Source organism: Equus caballus, chromosome X (assembly GCF_041296265.1).
Source record: "Equus caballus isolate H_3958 breed thoroughbred chromosome X, TB-T2T, whole genome shotgun sequence".
NCBI classification, from domain to species: domain Eukaryota; kingdom Metazoa; phylum Chordata; class Mammalia; order Perissodactyla; family Equidae; genus Equus; species Equus caballus.
Window position 1 is genome coordinate 100,418,662 of NC_091715.1, and position 19,844 is coordinate 100,438,505.

Below are 19,844 nucleotides of genomic sequence, written 5' to 3' on the forward strand. Positions count from 1 at the left end.
GTTTGTTACCACTGCAAGGTGTAAGCAATAAGAAAAAATAATTTTAAATTATTTGTTTCCCGAGTCATTGAAATGAGTGTGTTATCATTTCAACATGGAAACAATATAAACATATCATTAATTACTTTTACGTTCTTCTCGCACATTAAGTCTTTAAAATGCAGTCTGTTTCCATTTAAACAGGAAAATACAAAATACAAACTATTAATTATTTTCCCTTCTTTTTTGGTACTAAGTCATTGAAACTCAGTACGTTATCATTTCAACACGTAAGCAGTAGGAACAAACTATCAATTAATTTTACATTCTTTTTTCCCAATAGGTCTTTGAAATGCAATGTTTTATCATTTTGACATGTAAACATACAAACAGATCATTAATTAGTTATTTTAACGTTTTTTCCTTAAAAGTCTTCGAAATGCAGTGCTATCATTTCAACACGTAAACAACATAAGCAACTTCATTTACATTCTTTCTTCTTTACTGTCTTTGACATGCAGTACGTCATCACTTCAACATGTAAACAATGTAAATAAATTACCAGGGATTCTACCTCATTTGTTTCTTACTAAGCCTGGGATGTACAGCGTGCACTTAACACTTAAGAGTACATGACATTTCAGAGTAGCCCCACTTCTAGTGCTCAGTAGTCACATATGGCGAGTGTGTCCCACACGGAACAGTGCAACTCTAGTGGAAGAGCAGAGGGAGCAAATCCATAAGGAATGGTGTAGACCATGAAGGAAACGTACATGGTACATTAAGAGAGAGCAACAGCAGAGTAAAGCTACTTAAGTAAGGAAGTAAGAGAAAATCTATCTGAGGAGGTAAACATTTAAGCCATGACCTGAGGGTTGAGCAGCTATCCAACAGCATCAAGAGGCCAGCATGGATTGAGCACAGTATGTAACGGAAAAAGCGAAAAGAAGCTGGAGTTTGGGGGAAGAAATAATTTTCCTAAATGCCCTAAGAAAGAGTGGAGAAACTGAAAAATCACAGGAACATGTGTACTGTGAGTGGTTTGAGATCAGGGACTTTATTTTTCTTAGCACGTGAAACAGTATCTACATCGGAACAGATACTCAGCGAATGTATGTGAGATAAGGAATAACTGAGCCAGGGGTCTGAGACCTGAGAAAGCGGGCAGCCACAGGTTGATGAAGACACCAGTAGGTAGTGGGCAAAGTTTGTTTCCTTTTACTTGCATTTGGTTTCTCATAAGCAACCTAAGGCGATCATAACTACAAGATGTTTGCAGAACCCTAGAGGGCAAAGTTATCGGCTTCAACCGCTACCACATCCAGGAAGAGTTCCAATTGATCTGACTTGTGTCAAGTGCCCCTAAGTGGATAAACGGGCCAATCAGTGTGGACAGGGAGGTGATGTACCATGACCAGGTTACCTTACGTCACATACCCAACGCTGGGGTTAGTCACCAGAAGAGGATGTCGAGGGCCAGGGGCAAGAGATCCACAGGGCCTTTCAAATTCCTCTATTTTTTTTCAGAGTTCCTCTTTTATAGAGGTCCACTACTCAGTCAACCTTCCTATCCCCGGTTTCCTGGAACAGTAGAATTTTATATACGTGTCTCCACAAACTTGGGCTTCAGGAAAAACAGTGAGTGCTTGAATGGCCACACTTGAGTGTTGAAACAGCTCCTTGTACTGTGGAAATCACTCAGCACAAGTGGTCCAGGTCATGTCGTCCCGCTGTACCGCCTGCAGCATTGCCTTCACCTGGGCCTGCACTTCGGCAAGTTTCCGTGGGTCCAAAGTGCCACGAAAATTCCACTGTTCATAGCAATGGACAGGCACAGGATAAACTGCATGCTTCAGCTCCATCAAGGATGCCAAGTGCTGCAGAAGGCTCGTGAGCACAGGCATCGTAATGGGGTTGAAGGCAAAGCTAAGGACACGGAGATGGGAACATTGGCTCAGGGCTGGGAGGACAGCAGAGAGAGCAGAGTCAGTTATCAGGCAATTACTCATCTCCAGATGCTGCAGGGTGCCTGAGACCTTCTCCAGCAGAGTCTGGAAGGGCTCATAATCTTCCGAGAATATCTGGTTGTCACTGAGATTCAACAGCCTTAGGTGGGTGGCCTGAGAGCTCTGGGACAGGACAGTGACATCTCTGTCAGACAGGCCACAGAGTGGTAGACACAATGTATCCAACTGAGGCGGCAGAACTCTATACAGAGAAAAAAGAAAGGTTATTTTAGAAGAATGAGGATTGGAGCAGGGCAGCCAGCCCTGAATGAAACGTACCTAAGGCTCTAGAATAAACTAATTTGCACATATTTTGCAACAGTGGTTAATCATGTGGGCTTGGAAATCAGACTTAAGAGACTTGTGATGCTGAGGAAGTTACTTTTCCACTCTGAGATAATACAGGTTTTTAAGCTTTAAAATGTGTATAAAGGTAATTATTATACAGGGTTGTGGAAAAGATTAAGTGAAAAAAATTGGATGCACTTAGGATTTATGACCTAATCCATGGTGAATCCTGTTCACTTATTTAGTGGGGATGGGTCTGGGAAAGCAGCCAACTGTGGGTTCCCTTTGACTAGTTCCCAGATGACAAGTTCTCCGTTCAGGGTCTAAGCCTTGGGGAAAATACAGGAGCAAAGCGAGTGGGCAGTGTTAGCTACTGTGGCCAGTCCATGGGGATGTGCATCGGCGCTACAGCATAGAGCGTTTCTCCATCTGAATGCCTCCCCTTCCTCTCTAGAGAGCTGTAAACTCCAACAGCAGAAGGACTGAGTCTTCTTCACCAGTACATTCACAGACTTATCACAGTGTCCGCACATGGTCGGCTGAGTGACTGACTGAAAGGATGAGCACGACTTCCTTTTCTAATCTTGTCTTTCCCCTCACCATGAGGTACCCCTCTCTAGCCTGGCCAGTTTCAAACTCCCAGAAGTGCCCCTGCTGAGGTGGAAGGAGAAATAGGTGACAAGGAGCTCAGGAATATCCAAGCATGGTCTCTTCTCCTCTTTTAACCATGGGGTGGTTCAGGGAACCCAGGTTCCTTCCCACTCCCTCACCTGAGCAGTTTGTGCAGTTGATCGGTGAGGTGGAAGAAAGACAAGATGAGCTTCTGGAGGTTGTCCAGCCGCCCAAGCCGGTTGAGAAAAGTTCTGAAGTTTTTCCTCTGACAAGATTTAAAGGCGATGTTATACAGACTAAGGCTGTCCAGGTGGATCGTCCGAGCCAAAAGGGTGGTGACTTCACTCAGATCTGCCTCACCCACATCCAGGTGATCAATGCATCCCAGATCCAGAAACTGCAGGATACTTCTGTGGGCAGACATTTTATCAATCTGCAAACCTCTGCAGCAGAGGTGCAAGGACCCAACGCTCTGCTCAACCTTACTCCGAAGGAAAGAAAGAAATTGCTTTGCTCTCAAGGTATCACTGAGGGAAAGGTCCACTAACAATTCCATGGGTTCCTGGGCTGACTGAAGCTCAGACTCTGAATTAACAATTCCAAGGCACCTGACACTATGCCGGGCTTCTTCTAGTTTAAGGATAGAGTGCCGAGAATAAATACAACACTGAAAACAGAAAGGGAATGTGGTCCCGGTCTCCAAGCATGTTGTCTCACAGTCCAGGTCCTGCCTTAAATCTAGGATCCTCAGTTTTGGCCCCCTGTAAGGAGAGGAGGAGACAGAACACATGAGAGGTAGACAACTTGAATATCATCCAGCAAGTTCAATGATGGGAAGCAGGACGGAACTCTTTATCCCCAGTTGTCATTCCACATACCATTCACCAAGAAGTTCTTTCCACACAAATTTAGCATCTTTTATTCTTTTTCCCACACTTTCTTCACCTCTGGTCCTCCACAGTCTCAATACCCATGTCCTTCTTCTTACTCAGGAGGTAAATCCAACCACAGTATCCTCAATCACCTCTATTCTATAATCAACTCTGTAAGACACTGGAGTCCCTAAGGTGACCCCAAGTGTTGGAACAATAGGCCCACAGAGATCCTCAGCATTCACCATTGGCTACTTTCGGGAGACTGTTAGGTATTCCCCTGCCCCAGGCTCCAGCATACCCTCCTGCTGACTCACAATGTCCCTATCAGCTATAGTCTTACCAAGAGGAAGGGCTCTGGACAGGGGGGATCTGCAGACCATCAATCACGGCTTCCACGATTTCGTAGTATGACTCTCGTACACTCAATGTCCCAACATGGAGACAGCAAAAGGGCCAAACTCTCACCATTGCCGTTAGTATCTTCTTATGCCCACCCAAGAAGGCAGCAATGAACAATGGATCAAAGAGGTCTCTTGGGAGTTCTTCCAGGGCACGGATAGCTGCAGGCTCATTACTCAGCAGACTCCTTGCAGCAAGATCGAGCAGTGTGGCTGTGGCCTTTTGGTGCATCTTTGTAAACCTGCTTCAGGGTGAGGAATATTTAGAAATCCTGAGAAGACATCTACAATCTCTTCTTTGCCTCCAAGGTTAGCTATGGACAAAATATTTATTGAATAAATGTATAGTGAGTCAGATGGCCATCTCAGATGACCTCTGCTGTAGGAATAGAATAAAAATAGACTTGTGTGTGTGCCTAAGAATATATGTGCATGCACACATACACATACATAAATTTACATAAGATAAAATGCCATGAGAGGAGATCTCGTCAAGATGGCAGTGTAGGCAGACTCTGAACTCATTTCCTCCCATGAACACAACCAGGTTACAACTATTTTTGGAAAAATTACCCTGGATAGAAAACTGAAAACTGGGTGAAAAGAACCTCCACAACAAGGGACAGCCCTGACTAAGGTGGAAGAGGCAGAAATTCCTTCTGGAGAGAAAAAAAGCCACCTTCAGGAGCAGCGGAGCTTCTCAGCCAGTCAGGTGGGAGGCACCCTTAGGGACACAGCCCTCCCTAGAGAAGTGAGGTCCTGAGTGGGGGCCGATACTGCTATAAGCATCCTTCAGACTCAGCACAACTGAGACGAGGGTCTTACTATGTAGCTTCACTGGCTATTAACTGCAGTAGAGAATACCCCCAGCAAAGTTATCAGACAAAAGCCGAAAAGACCCAGGTCTTACAGGGCCCACGCACAAACTCACCCGTCTCAGCAACCTAAAATCATGAGAGAGAAGGCTGACAGTCCTTTTGTGAAAAGAGACTCACCTTGTGGGCTCTGGGTGCATCTCAGTGAGAGGAGAGACTTCTCCGGAGACTGAGACATTGTTGGTGACAGCCATTGCTGTGACCTAGTCCAGGCGTTCAGACACAGACCCTGGCAGAAGCCATTGAAGTTCTTTCCCTGGCCTATTAGTTCAGGGGTCCGCCACACCAACTAGAGTGTAGATTTAATCTAATTCAGCCAGGGTAGGCAGCCCGCCCTACGGACCAGTCCCACCTAACAGCAAGCCCTCAGGCTACTTGTCGGCCTGAATTGACTGGGTGCCTTGATCCTCTATAGGAAGGTGAGTGTGTCTACCTCTGTGGGACAGGCCCTGTGTGAGGACCAGGTGAACTGTGGGGGCATTTGTGGAGAAGTGGGGGCCTCTTCAGTGGCGCATTTGGGTGCACTCCAGAGGGTTGGGAAGTGTGCATGGACCAGGACTGTGTTGACAGTGTGTGTGGTCCTGTGGGGGTTGAGGCTTATCAGCAGAAGAAGACCTGTGCTTCACAAATAGCCATGAAAAGGATCAGCCCCACCTTCCAAAGCCTCAACTATTGAGTGCTCCCATGCCTAGGGCCAGCCTCACTCAGCTGCACTCCCAAGAGAACTGACAACAGTCTTGTAGGCCTGAGGCCTATAGCAACTGTAAGCCCCTGAGCCTAGCAACAAGCTACATTTGGTACCTACCCAGTTAACAGGAAAACTGCGAAAGGAGTATGCTGTTAGACCTTATAGCCAAGGTGTTGAGGCTCCCCAAACCAGATTTACAAACAGCTGGCCAGGGAAGGAAAGACTAGACTCCCTGGATACCTGAATTAAGAGCAACCCTGCCACAGCAGAAGGACACAAGTAGCCCACAAAGTCGTCACTTCTAGATCATTTGGACTGGTGACGAGAGGGAAACACACTACTGGGCCTCAAAAGGCATCTCTTACATAACACCACTTCTCCAAGATCAGGAGACGTAGCCAACTCACCTAATACATAGAAATAAGCACAGAGGAAGAGGCATAATGAGGAGACAAAGGAATATATTCCAAGCAAGGGAACAGGACAAAATCCCAGAAAAGGACTAAATGAAACAGAAATAAGCAACCTACCTGACAAAGAGTTCAAACAAAAACTCATAAGGATGCTCACAGATATTGGGAGAAGACTGGATGAACACAGTGAGCTCCTCAACAAAGAACTGGAAAATATAAAGAAGAACCAATCAGAAATGAAGAATACAATACTGGAAGTGAAGAAATCACTAGGGGGACTCAATAGCAGAGTAAACGATACAGAAGAATGGATCAGTGAGCTAGATGAAAGACAAGAGGAAGTCACCCAAGTTAAACAGAAAAAAGAAAAAAGAATTAGACAGAATGAGAATAGTCTGGGGGAACTCTGGGACAACATCAAGTGCACTAACATTCATATTATAGGTGTCCCAGAAGGAGAAGAGAGAGACAAAGGAGCAGAAAATTTATTTGAAGAAATAATAGATGAAAATTTTCCTAACCTAAGGAAGGAAACAGACATCCAAGTACAGGAAGCACAGAGAGCTCCAAACAAGATAAGCTCAAAGAGGCCCACACCAAGACACATTATAATTAAAATGTCCAAAATTAAAGATAAAGAGAGAATCCTAAAAGCAGCAAGAGAAAGGCCACAAGTGACATACAAAAGAAAGCCCATAAGGCTATCAGAAGACTTCCCAGCCAAAATCCGACAGGTGAAAAGAGTATGGCATGATATATTTAAAGTGATAAAAGGAAAAAACCTACAACCAAGAATACTCTATCCATCAAGGTTGTCATTCAGAATGGAAGGAGAGATGAAGAGCTTCCCAGACAAGCAAAAATTAAAGGAGTTTATCACCAAGAAACCAGTTCTACAAATAATGCTGAAGGGACTTATTTAAGTGGGAAAGTGATGACCACAAATAGGGGTAAAAAGATATCAAACCCCCTCCCCAAATCAGGCAATAAAATCACTGGTGAAGGTAAAAATATAGTAAAGGTAGCAGATCAACCACCTGTGAAGATAATATGAAGGTTAAAAGACAAAAGTACTAAAATTACCTATTTCAATAAGAGGGTAATGGATATACACAAAACAAGAGATTAGATGTGATTTCACAAACATAAAATGTGGGAGGAGGGGAGTGAAAAACTAGAGCTTTTAAAAAGAGGTCAAGCTAAAGAGTCTATCAACTCGATATAGACATATATATATACATAGAATATTATATAGGATCCTCATGGTAATCACAAATCAGAAACTTATAATAAGTAAGCAAATAAGTAGGACAAAAGAAATCAAACATATTTCTAAAGAAAGCCATCAAACCACAAGGGAAGAGAGCAAGAGGAAAAGAAAGGAGCAGAGAAGAACTACTAAAACACCTAGAAAAAAAAGTAACAAAATGGCAATAATTACATATTTATCAATAGCTACATTAAACATCAATGGACTAAATGCTCTAATCAAAAGGCATAGGGTGGCCAATTGGATAAAAAACAAGTCCCACATATACGCCACATACAAGAGACACACTTCAGACCTAAAGACACTCACAAACTGAAAGTGAAAGTATGGAAAAAGATATTCCATGCAAATGGCAAAGAAATGAACGCGAGGGTAGCAATACTTATATCAGACAAAATAGATTTTAAAACAAAAACTGTAACAAGAGACAAAGAAGGGCACCACATAATGATAAAGGGAACAATCCAACAAGAAGATATAACACTTGTAAATATCTATGCACCCAACATGGGAGCACCTAAATATATAAAGTAATTATTAACAGACATAAAAGGAGAAATAGACAGTAACACAATAATAGCAGGGGACTTTAACACTCCACTTACACCAATGGATAGATCATCCAAACAGAAGATCAATAAGGAAACACTGGCCTTAAACAACACATTTGACCAGGTGGACTTAGTGAATATATATAGAACATTCCATCCAAAAACCACAGAATACACATTCTTTTCAAATGCACATGGAACATTCTCCAGGATTGATCACATATTAGGCCACAAAACTAGTCTCAATACATTTAAGAAGATCGAAATAATACCATGCATCTTTTCTGAACCAAAGCTATGAAACTAGAAATCAACTACAGGAAGAAGGGAGTTGGGGGAGGGAAAAAGGGGTAGAGGGTCACGTATATATGGGGACAGATAAAAACTAGACTATTGGTAGTGAGCATGATGCAGTCTATCCAGAAGCTGAAATATAATAATGTGCACACAATGTTATAAGCCAATATGACCTCAATAAAATAATTTTTTAGAAGATATTTTGTGATTTCCAAGACATTACCTTAAACCACACTGTGCTTTAGATTGTTCTTCAGTCAAAAGGAATAATAAGCCCTGTCGTTACCATTTACCGTAAGTGACTTGAGGACGATTTAAATCTTTAACTCATCACAAACCCAGTATCCCTTTTTTAGTAGGTGATACACAGTTGCAGTGCTTAGGATGTCTAGAAAAAATACCAAAAAACCTCAAGCAGGGATAATGAGAAAGCCTGTTTTCCTTTCCTCAAAAGACAGAACATTAGCCCAGCCTAATGTCAGGTGCTGCCCAGAGAATTCTGAACAGAAAACAATTGAGAGGCCAGATGGGAGTCCCCTTGTGCTGCGGGGAACCAAGCAGGATGGGATGGTAAAGCACTTCACAGCTTTCTCTAGGCGGAGCATTGCTTGGTGCAGATCAGAGCAGCAGAGACTTTTCAAAAGCAGAATTTCGAGGTTGTTTTTTATTTTTTTTGCTTTTTTCTCTCGCATTCCCTAAAAGAATTTCAAAACCAGCCCTCTCGTATTTTTAATTCGCAAAGGATATAATTTCTGGTATATTGTATATTTTATTTGTGCTGTAAATATCCTTTTCTCCTAAATCTTGGCCCTCCAAATATAGTTCAATCAATTTATGGAAAGTGTTCAGCATATTACTCAATTGGAAAGTTAGTCCTCACTGAAAAAAATCAAATCTGATCAGAATTACCTTTTGTAAGAAAAAGTCTGATTTCATTTTTCAATTTCAGTAAATGTATAAATGACTCTCTGTGATATCTTCCTCTGGAATCCTAAATCTAGTATTGGTAGGTGGGTAGTATGATAGAAAGCTAGCTAGAACAAACCTACTTTGCAGCCTCCAACTCTCTCTCAAGATCTGTGCAAGTTCAATAAGAGAAACACTAGATCTTTCTTCCCCTGCAGGAATGCAGCATAGTTTCAGGATGAATGAGACAAACATCTCTTTTTTTTGTAAAAGAATTTTTAACTTTTTATTTTTATGTAATTGTAGATTCACATGCAGTTGTAAGAAGTAATATGTACAGATACACTGTACACTTTATCCAGTTTTTCCCAATGATAACATATCGCAAAATTATAGTAGAATATCAGAACTAGGATATTGACACTGATAATCTCCATTGATCTTATTTAGATTTTTCCAGTTCTCTGTGTGTGTGTAGTTAGTTTTAGGCAGTTTAATTACACGTGTAGGTCCATGTGTCCACCACAATAGACAAGATTCTAAACAATTCCACCAACACAATGATCTCTCTAGTGTTACCATTTTATAACCACACCTATCTGCCTTCTAGAATATTCCCCATACCTAACCTCTGGAAACTACTAGACTATCTCCATTTCTAAAATTTTGTCATTTCAAAAATATTATATAAATGGAATCATGTAGTATATAACTTTTGAGACTGGCTTTTTTTTCACTCAACAGAATGTCCTAGAAATCCATCAAAGTTCTTGTATGTGTCAAAAGTGTATTACTTTTTATTGTTGAATAGTATTCCATGATACTGATATACCACCATGTGCTTAACCATTCACCCATTTGAGGACACTTGGGTTTTTCCAGTTATTGACTATTACAAATAAAGCTGCTGTGAACAACTGTGTACAAGTTTCTGTGTGAAATTAGACTTTATAATTCTCTGGTCTAAAGGCCCACAAGTGAGATTTCTGGCTTGTATGCTAAGTTTATGTTTAAGTTTCAAAGAAATTGCCATGCTGTTTTCCAAAGTGGCTGAAACATTTTACATTCCCACCAGCAGTGTATGAGCAATTAAGTTTCCCCACAGCCTTGCCTGCATTTGGTGTTACCACTTTTTAAAAATTTTAACTGTTCTAATACGTGTGTAGTGAGAGCTCATTGAGGTCTTAAATTGCATTTTTCTGATGTCTAATGATGTTGAAGATATTTCGATGTGCTTATTTGCCATAGATATGTCCTTTTTGGTTAATTTTTGCTCATGTCTTTTGCCCACTTTCTACTTGGATTCTATGATTGTTGATTGTTGAGTTCTGAGTTATCTTTATTTTCTAGATACCGGTCTTTTGTTGGATAAATGCTTTCCAAATTTTTCTCCAGTCTGTAGCTTGTATCTTCATTCCCTTCACAGAGTCTTTCACAGAGAAATGTTTTTAATTTAGATGAAGTCCAATTTATTGAATTTTTTCTTTTATGGATTGTGTCAAGTCAAAGAACTCTGCCTTGCTCTAGATCCAAAGATTTTCTATTGTGATATTTCCTAAAAGTATACAGTTCTATATTTTACATTTAAGTCTGTGACTCATGTTGAGTTAATTTTTATATAAGGTGTGAAGTTTAGGTCAAGTTTCAGGTTTTGTTTTGTTTTTTTTTTTTGCCTGTGGATGTCCAATTGCTCCAGCATCATTTGTTGAAAAGTCTATCTTTTCTCCATTAAATTGCTTTTGCACCTTTCTCAAAAATCACTTGAGCATATTTGCGGGGGTCTATTTCTGGGTTCTATATTCTGTTCCATTGATATGTGTGTCCACACCTCTACCAATGCCACATTATCTTGGTTTCTGTAGCTATATAGCAAAGTTAACATCACATCAAGTGATTCTTTCTACTTTATTAATCTTTATCAAGTATGATTTAGCTATCCTAGGGCTTGTGTCTTCCCATATACATTTTATAATAAGTTTTTTTAAACCTACAAAGTTTTGCTTGGATTTTTATAGGAATTGCATTAAACTTGTAGATCAATTTGGGGAGAATTGATGTCTTTACTATGTTGAGTCTTCCAATTTATGAACATGGCATGTCTCTCCATTTATTTTGGTCTCTGATTTATTTCATCCGCATTTTTAAATGTAGAAGATATAGATCTGGTACAGGTTTTGTTAGATTTATACATACAAATTTCCTCTCTTTAGAACATTTGTAAAAGGTATTGTATTTTGCATTGCTGTTTTCACAGTTTTGTTGTTAGTATACACAAATGCGATTGATTTTTTTGTGTTAATCTTGTATCCCACCAATTTGCCGAACTCATGTACTGGTTCTAGGAGTATGTTTTTGTAGAGTTTGTAGTTTTGTAGTGGATTACTGACTGGCACTGCTTCAGTGGGAGCTGAACTCCCACCCCTGCCCTGTTGATACCTTTCGAAAAAAAGAGAGGCAACAATCCGCACCACTTTATTGCCTCAGAGTGAGTGTAAGCTCAATTTTCCCCTGGGCTCTGCTGTCACCAGGGAAGAGAGAGGTGAATGGCAGACTCAATAATTTGTGACCACAAGGTTGGGGACAGAAGCTTAGCTAGCTTTTCACTGGTCTCTGAGGACATCATCGGAAGGAAGGGAAAAGCTCAGTGCCAACCAACCCTGCCTCCAACTAGTTTGTTCTGTCTTGATGATGGGTGGACGTGGAGGCTCAGCTCTGAATAGGGTCCAGCTCACAAAGAGAGGTGAAGGAAAAAGTGGAGTGTTGATTAGCCCCACCTCACACCACTCATTAATGCTGGATGGATTTGGAGGTTCAGCTTAGCACTGGGCATCACCGGCACCAGAGATGGGGATACATGGAATGCTTACTGGCCCCAATCTGCACTGCCTTGTTCTCTGTCACTGATGTTGAGTAGAGGTGGAGGCTCAGCTTGCTACTGGACCTCCCCGACACACCTTGACAGGTGAATTGGATGGTCAACACCTGCTTCAGAGGGACAGAGTGGAAGATTAACTCTCCTCTTGGCCTCTGAAGCCTCAGGGGATAGGGTGAGGTTTTTCTATTGGTGTTTGTCTGGAGTTGTGGGGGGACAGTATTGCCCAAAAGATTTTCTGTTTTTAGACTACCATTTTCCTGGTCATTTGGCTAGAGGAATAGACTGTTCTTAGAGCTTTGTGTCTGTGACTGTTGGTGGTTCTGAGTTGGAGGCTTCTGCAGTGCCCTGTCTGGGACATTCAGGAAAAAGATAAGAAAACTGAGGACACTCTCGTGTCCTTTCTCAAGTCCCAAGGGCATTAATCAGTCCATCTTCTCCTTTCCGTATTTTAGAGTTTCCTTTGCTTGTTTACTATGTTATGTCCAAGGTGTTTTGATATAGAGACACCACTTGAGAAGATTGAGGTTACTCAAGCTTGGCCAGAACTGGAAGATTCTAAGACATTGATTTTATTTTTTAAAATATTTTTATTCATTATTTTTTTATTGCAGTAACATTGGTTTATAACTTTATATAAATTTCAGGTGTACGTCATTGTATTTTGATTCCTGTGTAGATTACATCATGGTCACCACCCAAATACTAATTACAATCCATCACTACACACATGTGCCTAATCACCCCTTTGGCACTCCTTCCTCCCCCCTTCCCCTCTGGTAACCACCAATCCAATCTCTCTCTGTGTGATTGTTTGTTGTTGTCTTTATCTCCTACTTATGAGTGAGATCATCTGGCATTTGACTTTCTCCCTCTGATTTCTTTCACACAGCATGATACCCTCAATGTCGATCCATGCTGTCACAAATGGCTGAATTTCATCGTTTCTTATGCCTGAGTAGTATTCCACTGTGTATATATACCACATCTTTTTTATCCATTCTTCACTTGAAGGCACTTAGGTTGTTTCCATGTCTTGGCTATTGTGAATAACGCTGCGATGAACATAGGGGCGCATGTATCTTTACATACTCGTGTTCTCATGTTCTTTGGATAAATGTCCAGCAGTGGGATAGCTGAAACATATGGTGGTTCTATTCTTAATTTTCTGAGGATACTCCATACTGCTTTCCATAGTGGCTGCACCGGTTTGCACTCCCAGCAGCAGTGTACGAGGGTTCCCTTTTCTCCACATCGTCTAATACTTGTTTCCTGTCTTGTTAATTATAGCCATTCTGTCAGGAGTGAGGTGATATCTCATTGTAGTTTTGATTTGCATTTCCCTGATAGTTAATGATGTTGAATATCCTTTCATGTGCCTGGTGGCCATCTGTATATCTTCTTTGGAGAAATGTAAGACATTGATTTTAAAAATTATATTTTGACGTTTCTAGTAGGCCTACCAAGATCTGCTCATCTCTTGATCATCCACTGGATTGGAGAGCAATTCCAATGATTGGAAAACATAACAACAAATTTGCCTTCACAATCCTTTGCTTCTCTCTAAACTCCCTGATGCCTGAGCTGCTATAGCCCACGATGAGTTCTTTCTGAAATGTGGCAGATCAAATTCATTTTTCATGCTTTCAAATTTCCAAGAATGATTCCTATTTATCTAAGTCATACTTATCTTTTAAAAATATGTTTCTCTAAGTACTGACAGAATACTAGTTGCAAACTGATAAGTGTTACTTATCTAAGTTTTCTTTACAAGTGGGAGTGTAAAAGGTCTGATCTGGTTTGCTGATGGAATTCATGAATGAAAATTTCAGCTTCAGAGGAGAGACTAGTGAACTTTTCTTTCAGTTTAGAGACTGTTCCGGATTCGATAACAAGGTTCAAGACTGAAAGCCTATGAAACCTTCAAGATTTGAGAAAGAATATTGTGTTTCTTTGGTTTAATGAATTCCATGGGTTGGGGGTGGGGGTTGATGAAATTTCTGACTGAATGGGAGAGATTGAAGAGACTATTATTTGAAGAATGTAGAAAGCTCCTGTAAAAATGATTAAAGTGACCAAGTAGTCATTCTCAATCATCTCCTTGCAATGATTTTTTTGCAATTATTTGTCTCCTGCAGGATTGGTTTGTGTCTGAATTTGCATTTGACTCTTAGGTCAGGTTGTAGAGCTGAAGCTGTGAGCTCTCTGTGTTTCTGTAAATGAAAAAGCTTTCCTCCTAAGGCCGTGTGGGTGTAATATTTTAATATGCCTGGGAGGGTTTAAGAAATTTGATTATTTTCTTAAAATTAATTCATATTCCAGTCTCCTAGGCTTATTGCATCTGAAAAATGCTTAAATAGTTCTAATAAAAAGGAACACAGTAATTCCCAGAGAAGAAACTGATCTTCCAGTACTTTAAATATGCTGCCTTTTCAGGAAGACAGACAAAAAAGCAAATAATCCTTCTCAAAGAAACTTTGTCTTACAAGCATCTTAAATAAGACTCCATTTGTATGTGAATCCTTACACAAATAAGACTGGTTTGATAATTATGGTTTATAGACAGATACATTTCTTTTTTTAAAAATTTTTATTTTTTTCGGATGTACATCATATTTCAAATTCTGGATACCTTACATCATGTGCACCCCCCGAACAGTAATTATAGTGCATCCCCTCACATGTGACCCTAATCACCCCTTTTGCCCTCCCCCCTTCCCCCTTCCCCAATGGTAACCACCAGTCCAATCTCCAATGCAATGTAGTTTTTTTTTTGTCGTTTTAATCTTCTACTTATGAGTGAGATCATATGGTATTTGACTTTCTCCTTCTGGCTTATTTCACTCAGCATAATACCCTCAAGGTCCATCCATGTTGTCACAAATGGCTGGATTTCATCATTTCTTGTGGCTGAGTAGTAGTCCATCGTGTATAAATACCACATCTTCTTTATCCATTCATCCCTTGATGGGCACCTAGGTTGCGTCCAAGTCTTGGCTATTGGGTATAATGCCGCAATGAAAATAGGGGTGCATGTATCTTTATGCCTTTGTGTTTTCAAGTTCTTTGGATAAATACCCAGCAGTCAAATAGCTGGATCATATGGTAGATCTATCCTTAATTTTCTGAGGATACTCCAAACTGCTTTCCATAGTGGCTACACCAGTTTGCACTGCCACCAGCAGTGAACGAGGGTTCCCTTCTCTCCACACTCTCTCCAACATTTGTTGTTTCCTGTATAGACAGATACATTTCTTCACCCTGATTATGTGAAAAATAATAAAAGTGCACATTTTGTTTTCTGGAAGAGCTAGTTTTGTTTTCTCATGTAGAGTCTAGTTTATCTAAACTTTCTAAATACCTATACTGGTTTTTCTAATTATGTAAGCTAATATTATGATCACATAATTCCGTATCCAGTAAAATCATCTCTCAAAAATGAAGGAAAAATAAAGACATGTCCAGATAAACAAAAATGAGAAAATTTGTTACTAGCAGATCATCTTAGAAAAAGTACTAAAGGAAGTTCTTAAGGCTGAAAGCAACTGACACCAAATGGTAATTCAAATGCACACACAAAAATGAAGAATAATGGTAAAGATAGTTATGTAATTATAAAAGACAATACATGTGCATATTTTTCTCCTTTCTCTATTAACTGACTAAAAATAAGTTGTATAAAATAATATGTATATAATATATGGTTGGACCTACAACATATAAAAATGTAATATACTTGTAATGTGCTTACCAACAATAGTACAAAGGGGGTGGGTGGGGCCAAAGTTGTACTAGGCTAAAGAAATGACTGCAGATGGTGAACTTATAAGTATAAACATGTATGGATGGATTTATAACACTAATAGATGTATAACAATAAAAAGGTTAGGGGAAAGAGAATATAGCAGTATAGGAGTAAAGTTTCTATATGTCATTGGAATTAAGCTAGTGTAAATCTGAGTCTGATGAGATAAAATGTATATGGTAAGCCCTAGGGCAAAAAATAAAAAATAACTCAAAAATATAGTGAAAAAATTGAGAAATGTAAATGCTTCATTAGAAAATATTCACTTAATGCAAAAGAAAGGAGTAATAAAGGAAGACAAGAAAAAAAGACATGAGACACATAGAAAACAAAAAAATGGTAGAAGTAATTCCTTCTTTATAATTAATTACCTTCAATATAAATGGATTAAATTCACCAATTAAAAGGCAGAGATTTACAGAATGGATTAAAAAATCATTATTCAGGCTAGTCCCAGTGGCCTAGTGGTTAAGTTCAGTGCACTCCACTTTGGTGGCCCAGTTTTGGTTCCTGCGTGTGGACCTATATCACTTGTCTGTCAGTGGCCATGCTGTGGTTGTGGCTTACATACAAAAAGAGGAAGATTGGCATTGGATGTTAGCTCAGGGTGAATCTTCCTCAGCAAAACAAACAAAGAAACAAACTAAAATCATGATCCAAATATATGCTGTATACAACAGGCTCACTTTAGATTCAAAGACACAAATAAGGTGAAAATAGGATGGAAAACGTATTATATGCAAACAGTAATTGAGAGAGAGCTAAACTGGCTATGTTAAATATCAGACACATTCCACATAAAGAGAAAAACCGTTGTAATAGAGAAGGAAGGGCATTATATATGGACAAAACAGTCAATTCATCAAGAAGATATAACAATTATAAACATATACACATTAAATACCAGAGCATGAAAACATATGAAGTAAACACTGACAGAATTAAAGGAAGAATTAGACAAGTATATAATAATATTTGGAGACTTTAATACCCTATTTTTAATAATAGATAGACTAATTAGGCAGAAATCAACAAGGAAAAGGAAGACTTGAACAACACTAATTAGTGTTGAATCAATTAGACCTAATAGACATCTATAGAAACACCACTCAACAGCAACAGGATATACATTCTTCTCTAGTGAATATGGAACATTCTCCAGGATAGACCATATGTTAGACCATGAAACAAACCTCAAAAAAAGAGAAGAGGATAGAAATAATTCAATATGTTCTTTGACCATCAAAGAATAAAATTAGAAATCAATAATAGAAAAAACTGGAAGCTCATAAATATGTGAAAGTTAAACAACACACTTGGATAACCAATGAGTCAAAGAAAACATAAAAAGGGAAATCAGAAAATATTTTGAGATGAATCAAAATAAAGACACAACATACCAAAAGTTATGGGATACAGCTAAAGTAGTGCCTAGATGGAAATTTATAGTTGTAAATGCTAGTATTAATAAAAGAGAAAGACTTAAAATCAATAACCTAACCTTCCACCTTAGGATTCTGGAGAAAGAAGAGCAAACTAAACCTAATGCAACCAAAAAGAAGGAAATAATAAAGATTGGAGGGGAAATTAATGAAATCAAATATAGAAAAACAATAAAGAAAATAAATGAAACAAAAGGCTGGTTCTTTGAAAGGATCAACAAATTTGACAAACCTTTAGATAGATTGACCAAGAAGAAACAGACGAGATGCGAAGTACTTGAATTGGACATGAAAGTGGGGACATTACTACCATTCTTATAGAAATAAAAAAGATTGTAAAGAAATACTGTGAACAATTATATCCTAATAAATTAGAAAACTTACTTGGAATGAACAAATTCCTAGAGAGACGCAAAGTACAGAATATGACCCCAGAAGAAAGACAATCTGAATATACCTATATGTGAAGAAATTGAATTGGTAACAAAATACTACCCACAAATAAAACCACAGGTGAGATGACTTCAGAACTAAATTCTAACAAACTTTCAAAGAAGAATTAATACTTCACAAACTCTTATGAAAAATATATGTAAAGAGAACAATTCCCAAATCATTTAGTAAGGAGAGTATTGCCCTGATACCAAAACCAGACAATGACAGCAGACCAACAGCTCTTATGAATATGGATGTAAAAATTCCCAACAAAATACTATGAAACAGGGTCTAGCAAATCAAAAAAGATTTAAACACCATGATCAAGTGGGATTTATCCAAGGAATCCAAGGCTGGTTTACCATTCAAAAATCAATTAATGTAATACATCATAAAAATAGAATGATAAAGAAAAATCACATGATCATCTCACTAGACAAAGAAAAAAACATTTGAAAAAATCCAAGAGCCTCATGATAAAAAAAAATCCTCAATAAACTGGGAAAGAAAGAAAAAAAATTCCTCAGCCTCACAAAGACTCAGTGAAAAACCCAAAACTAATACATACTAATGGTGAAATGCTGGATGTGTTTCCCTTAAAATTATGAAAATTAAAAAGATGTTTGTTCTCACTCCTGTTCTCAACATTGTAGTGGAGGTTCTACCCAGGGTGACTAGGCAAGAAAAAGAATCAAGGGGCATCCAGATTGGAAAGCAAAACTAAAACTCCATCCACAGATAACTGGAACTCATGTGTAGAAAATCCTAAAGAATCCACCAAACTATTAGAACTAATAAATGAGTTCAGCAAGATTGGAGACATAAGGTCAACATACAAAAACTGTCTCTCTACACACCTGCAATGAACAATCTAAAATTAAATTCAAAAAACAATTCCATTTACAATAGCATCAAAAATAATAAAACACTTATGAGTTAATTTAACAGAACAATTGCAAAATTTGTGTTTGAAAAATACAAAATGCTGTTGAAAGCAATTAAAGAATAGCTAAATAAATGGGAAAACATCCCATGATCATGGATCAGAAGCCTTATTATTAAGACGGCAATACTCCCCAAATTGATCTATAGATAGAATGCAATATCTATCAGAAACCCAGCAGAATTTTTTGTAGAAATCAACAAGCTGATTTTAAAATGCATACAGAATTGCAAACGTTAGCTGAAGCAATCTTGAGAAAGAAGAAATCAGAAGGACACACAGTTCCCTATTTAAAACTTATCACAAAGCAACAGTGATCAAGATACTGTGATGCTATCACAGGGATACACATATAACTCAATGAAATAGAATTGAGAGTCCAGAAACAAAACCAGGTGTCTTTGGTCAACTAATTTTGACAAGGGTTTTAAGGCCATTCAATCTCCATTGCAGAATAGTTCTTTTCTACAAATGGTGCTGGGACAACTAGAGAACCACATGCAAAAGAATGGAGTTGGAACTTTCCCTCACACCATATACAAAAATTAACACCAAATGAATCAGAAAAATAAATGTAAGAGCTAAAAGTACAAAATTCTTAGAAGAAAATAAAGGGGTAAATCTTTATGACCTTGGATTTTGCAAAGGATTCTTAGATATGCCAACAAAAGTGTGAGGAAGAAACAGTAGACAATTAGGATTTTATCAAAAGTGAAAACTTTTGTGCTTCAAAAGACAGCATCTAGAAAGTGAAAATACAAACCATAGAATAGAGGGAATTATTTGCAAATCATATATCTGATAAGAGACTTGTATCCATAATATGTAAAGAACATTTATAACTCAGAAATAAATAGACAAATGACACAATTTTTAAAATGGGGAAATGGTCTTAACAGAAAGGAAGATATAAAAAATGGGAAATAAGCATATCAAAAGATGTTCAACATCATTAGTCACTGGGGAAATTCAAATCAAAACCACAAGGAGATATCACTTCAAACCCACTAAGACGGCTGGAATCAAAAAGTCAGATAATACCAAATATTAGTGAGGATGTGGAGAAATCAGGACCTTCATACTCTCCTGGTGGGAATGTAAAATGGTGCAGACACTTTGTAAAACAGTCTGCAAGTTCCTGAAATTAACAAACATAGAGTTATCATATGACTCAATAATTTCATTCTAG

At 38.6% G+C, this 19,844-nt stretch overlaps 1 protein-coding gene across 1 annotated transcript; it reads right to left on the bottom strand.

Annotated features, from left to right (window-relative positions):
• Positions 1–699: 699 nt before the first annotated feature.
• On the bottom strand, positions 700–5,227 carry LOC100146533 (melanoma antigen preferentially expressed in tumors-like). The gene is made up of 4 exons (XM_070257139.1): positions 5,154–5,227; positions 4,101–4,400; positions 3,044–3,646; positions 700–2,187 (listed from the first exon to the last, which is right to left on the bottom strand). The coding sequence occupies exons 1-4, from the start codon at positions 5,225–5,227 to the stop codon at positions 1,674–1,676; spliced, it is 1,491 nt and encodes a 496-aa protein (XP_070113240.1). The 3' UTR covers positions 700–1,673.
• Positions 5,228–19,844: the final 14,617 nt, after the last annotated feature.

Bases quoted from the DNA above. Each gene is read 5' to 3' on its own strand.
- LOC100146533 (XM_070257139.1), bottom strand. From the start codon at position 5,227: ATGGCTGTCACCAACAATGTCTCAGTCTCCGGAGAAGTCTCTCCTCTC. The intron at 4,401-5,153 runs GTGAGTCTCTTT...ACCCTGAAGCAG, and splicing joins ATGCACCCAGAGCCCACAAG to GTTTACAAAGATGCACCAAA. The intron at 3,647-4,100 runs GTAAGACTATAG...CTCTCCTTACAG, and splicing joins GTCCAGAGCCCTTCCTCTTG to GGGGCCAAAACTGAGGATCC.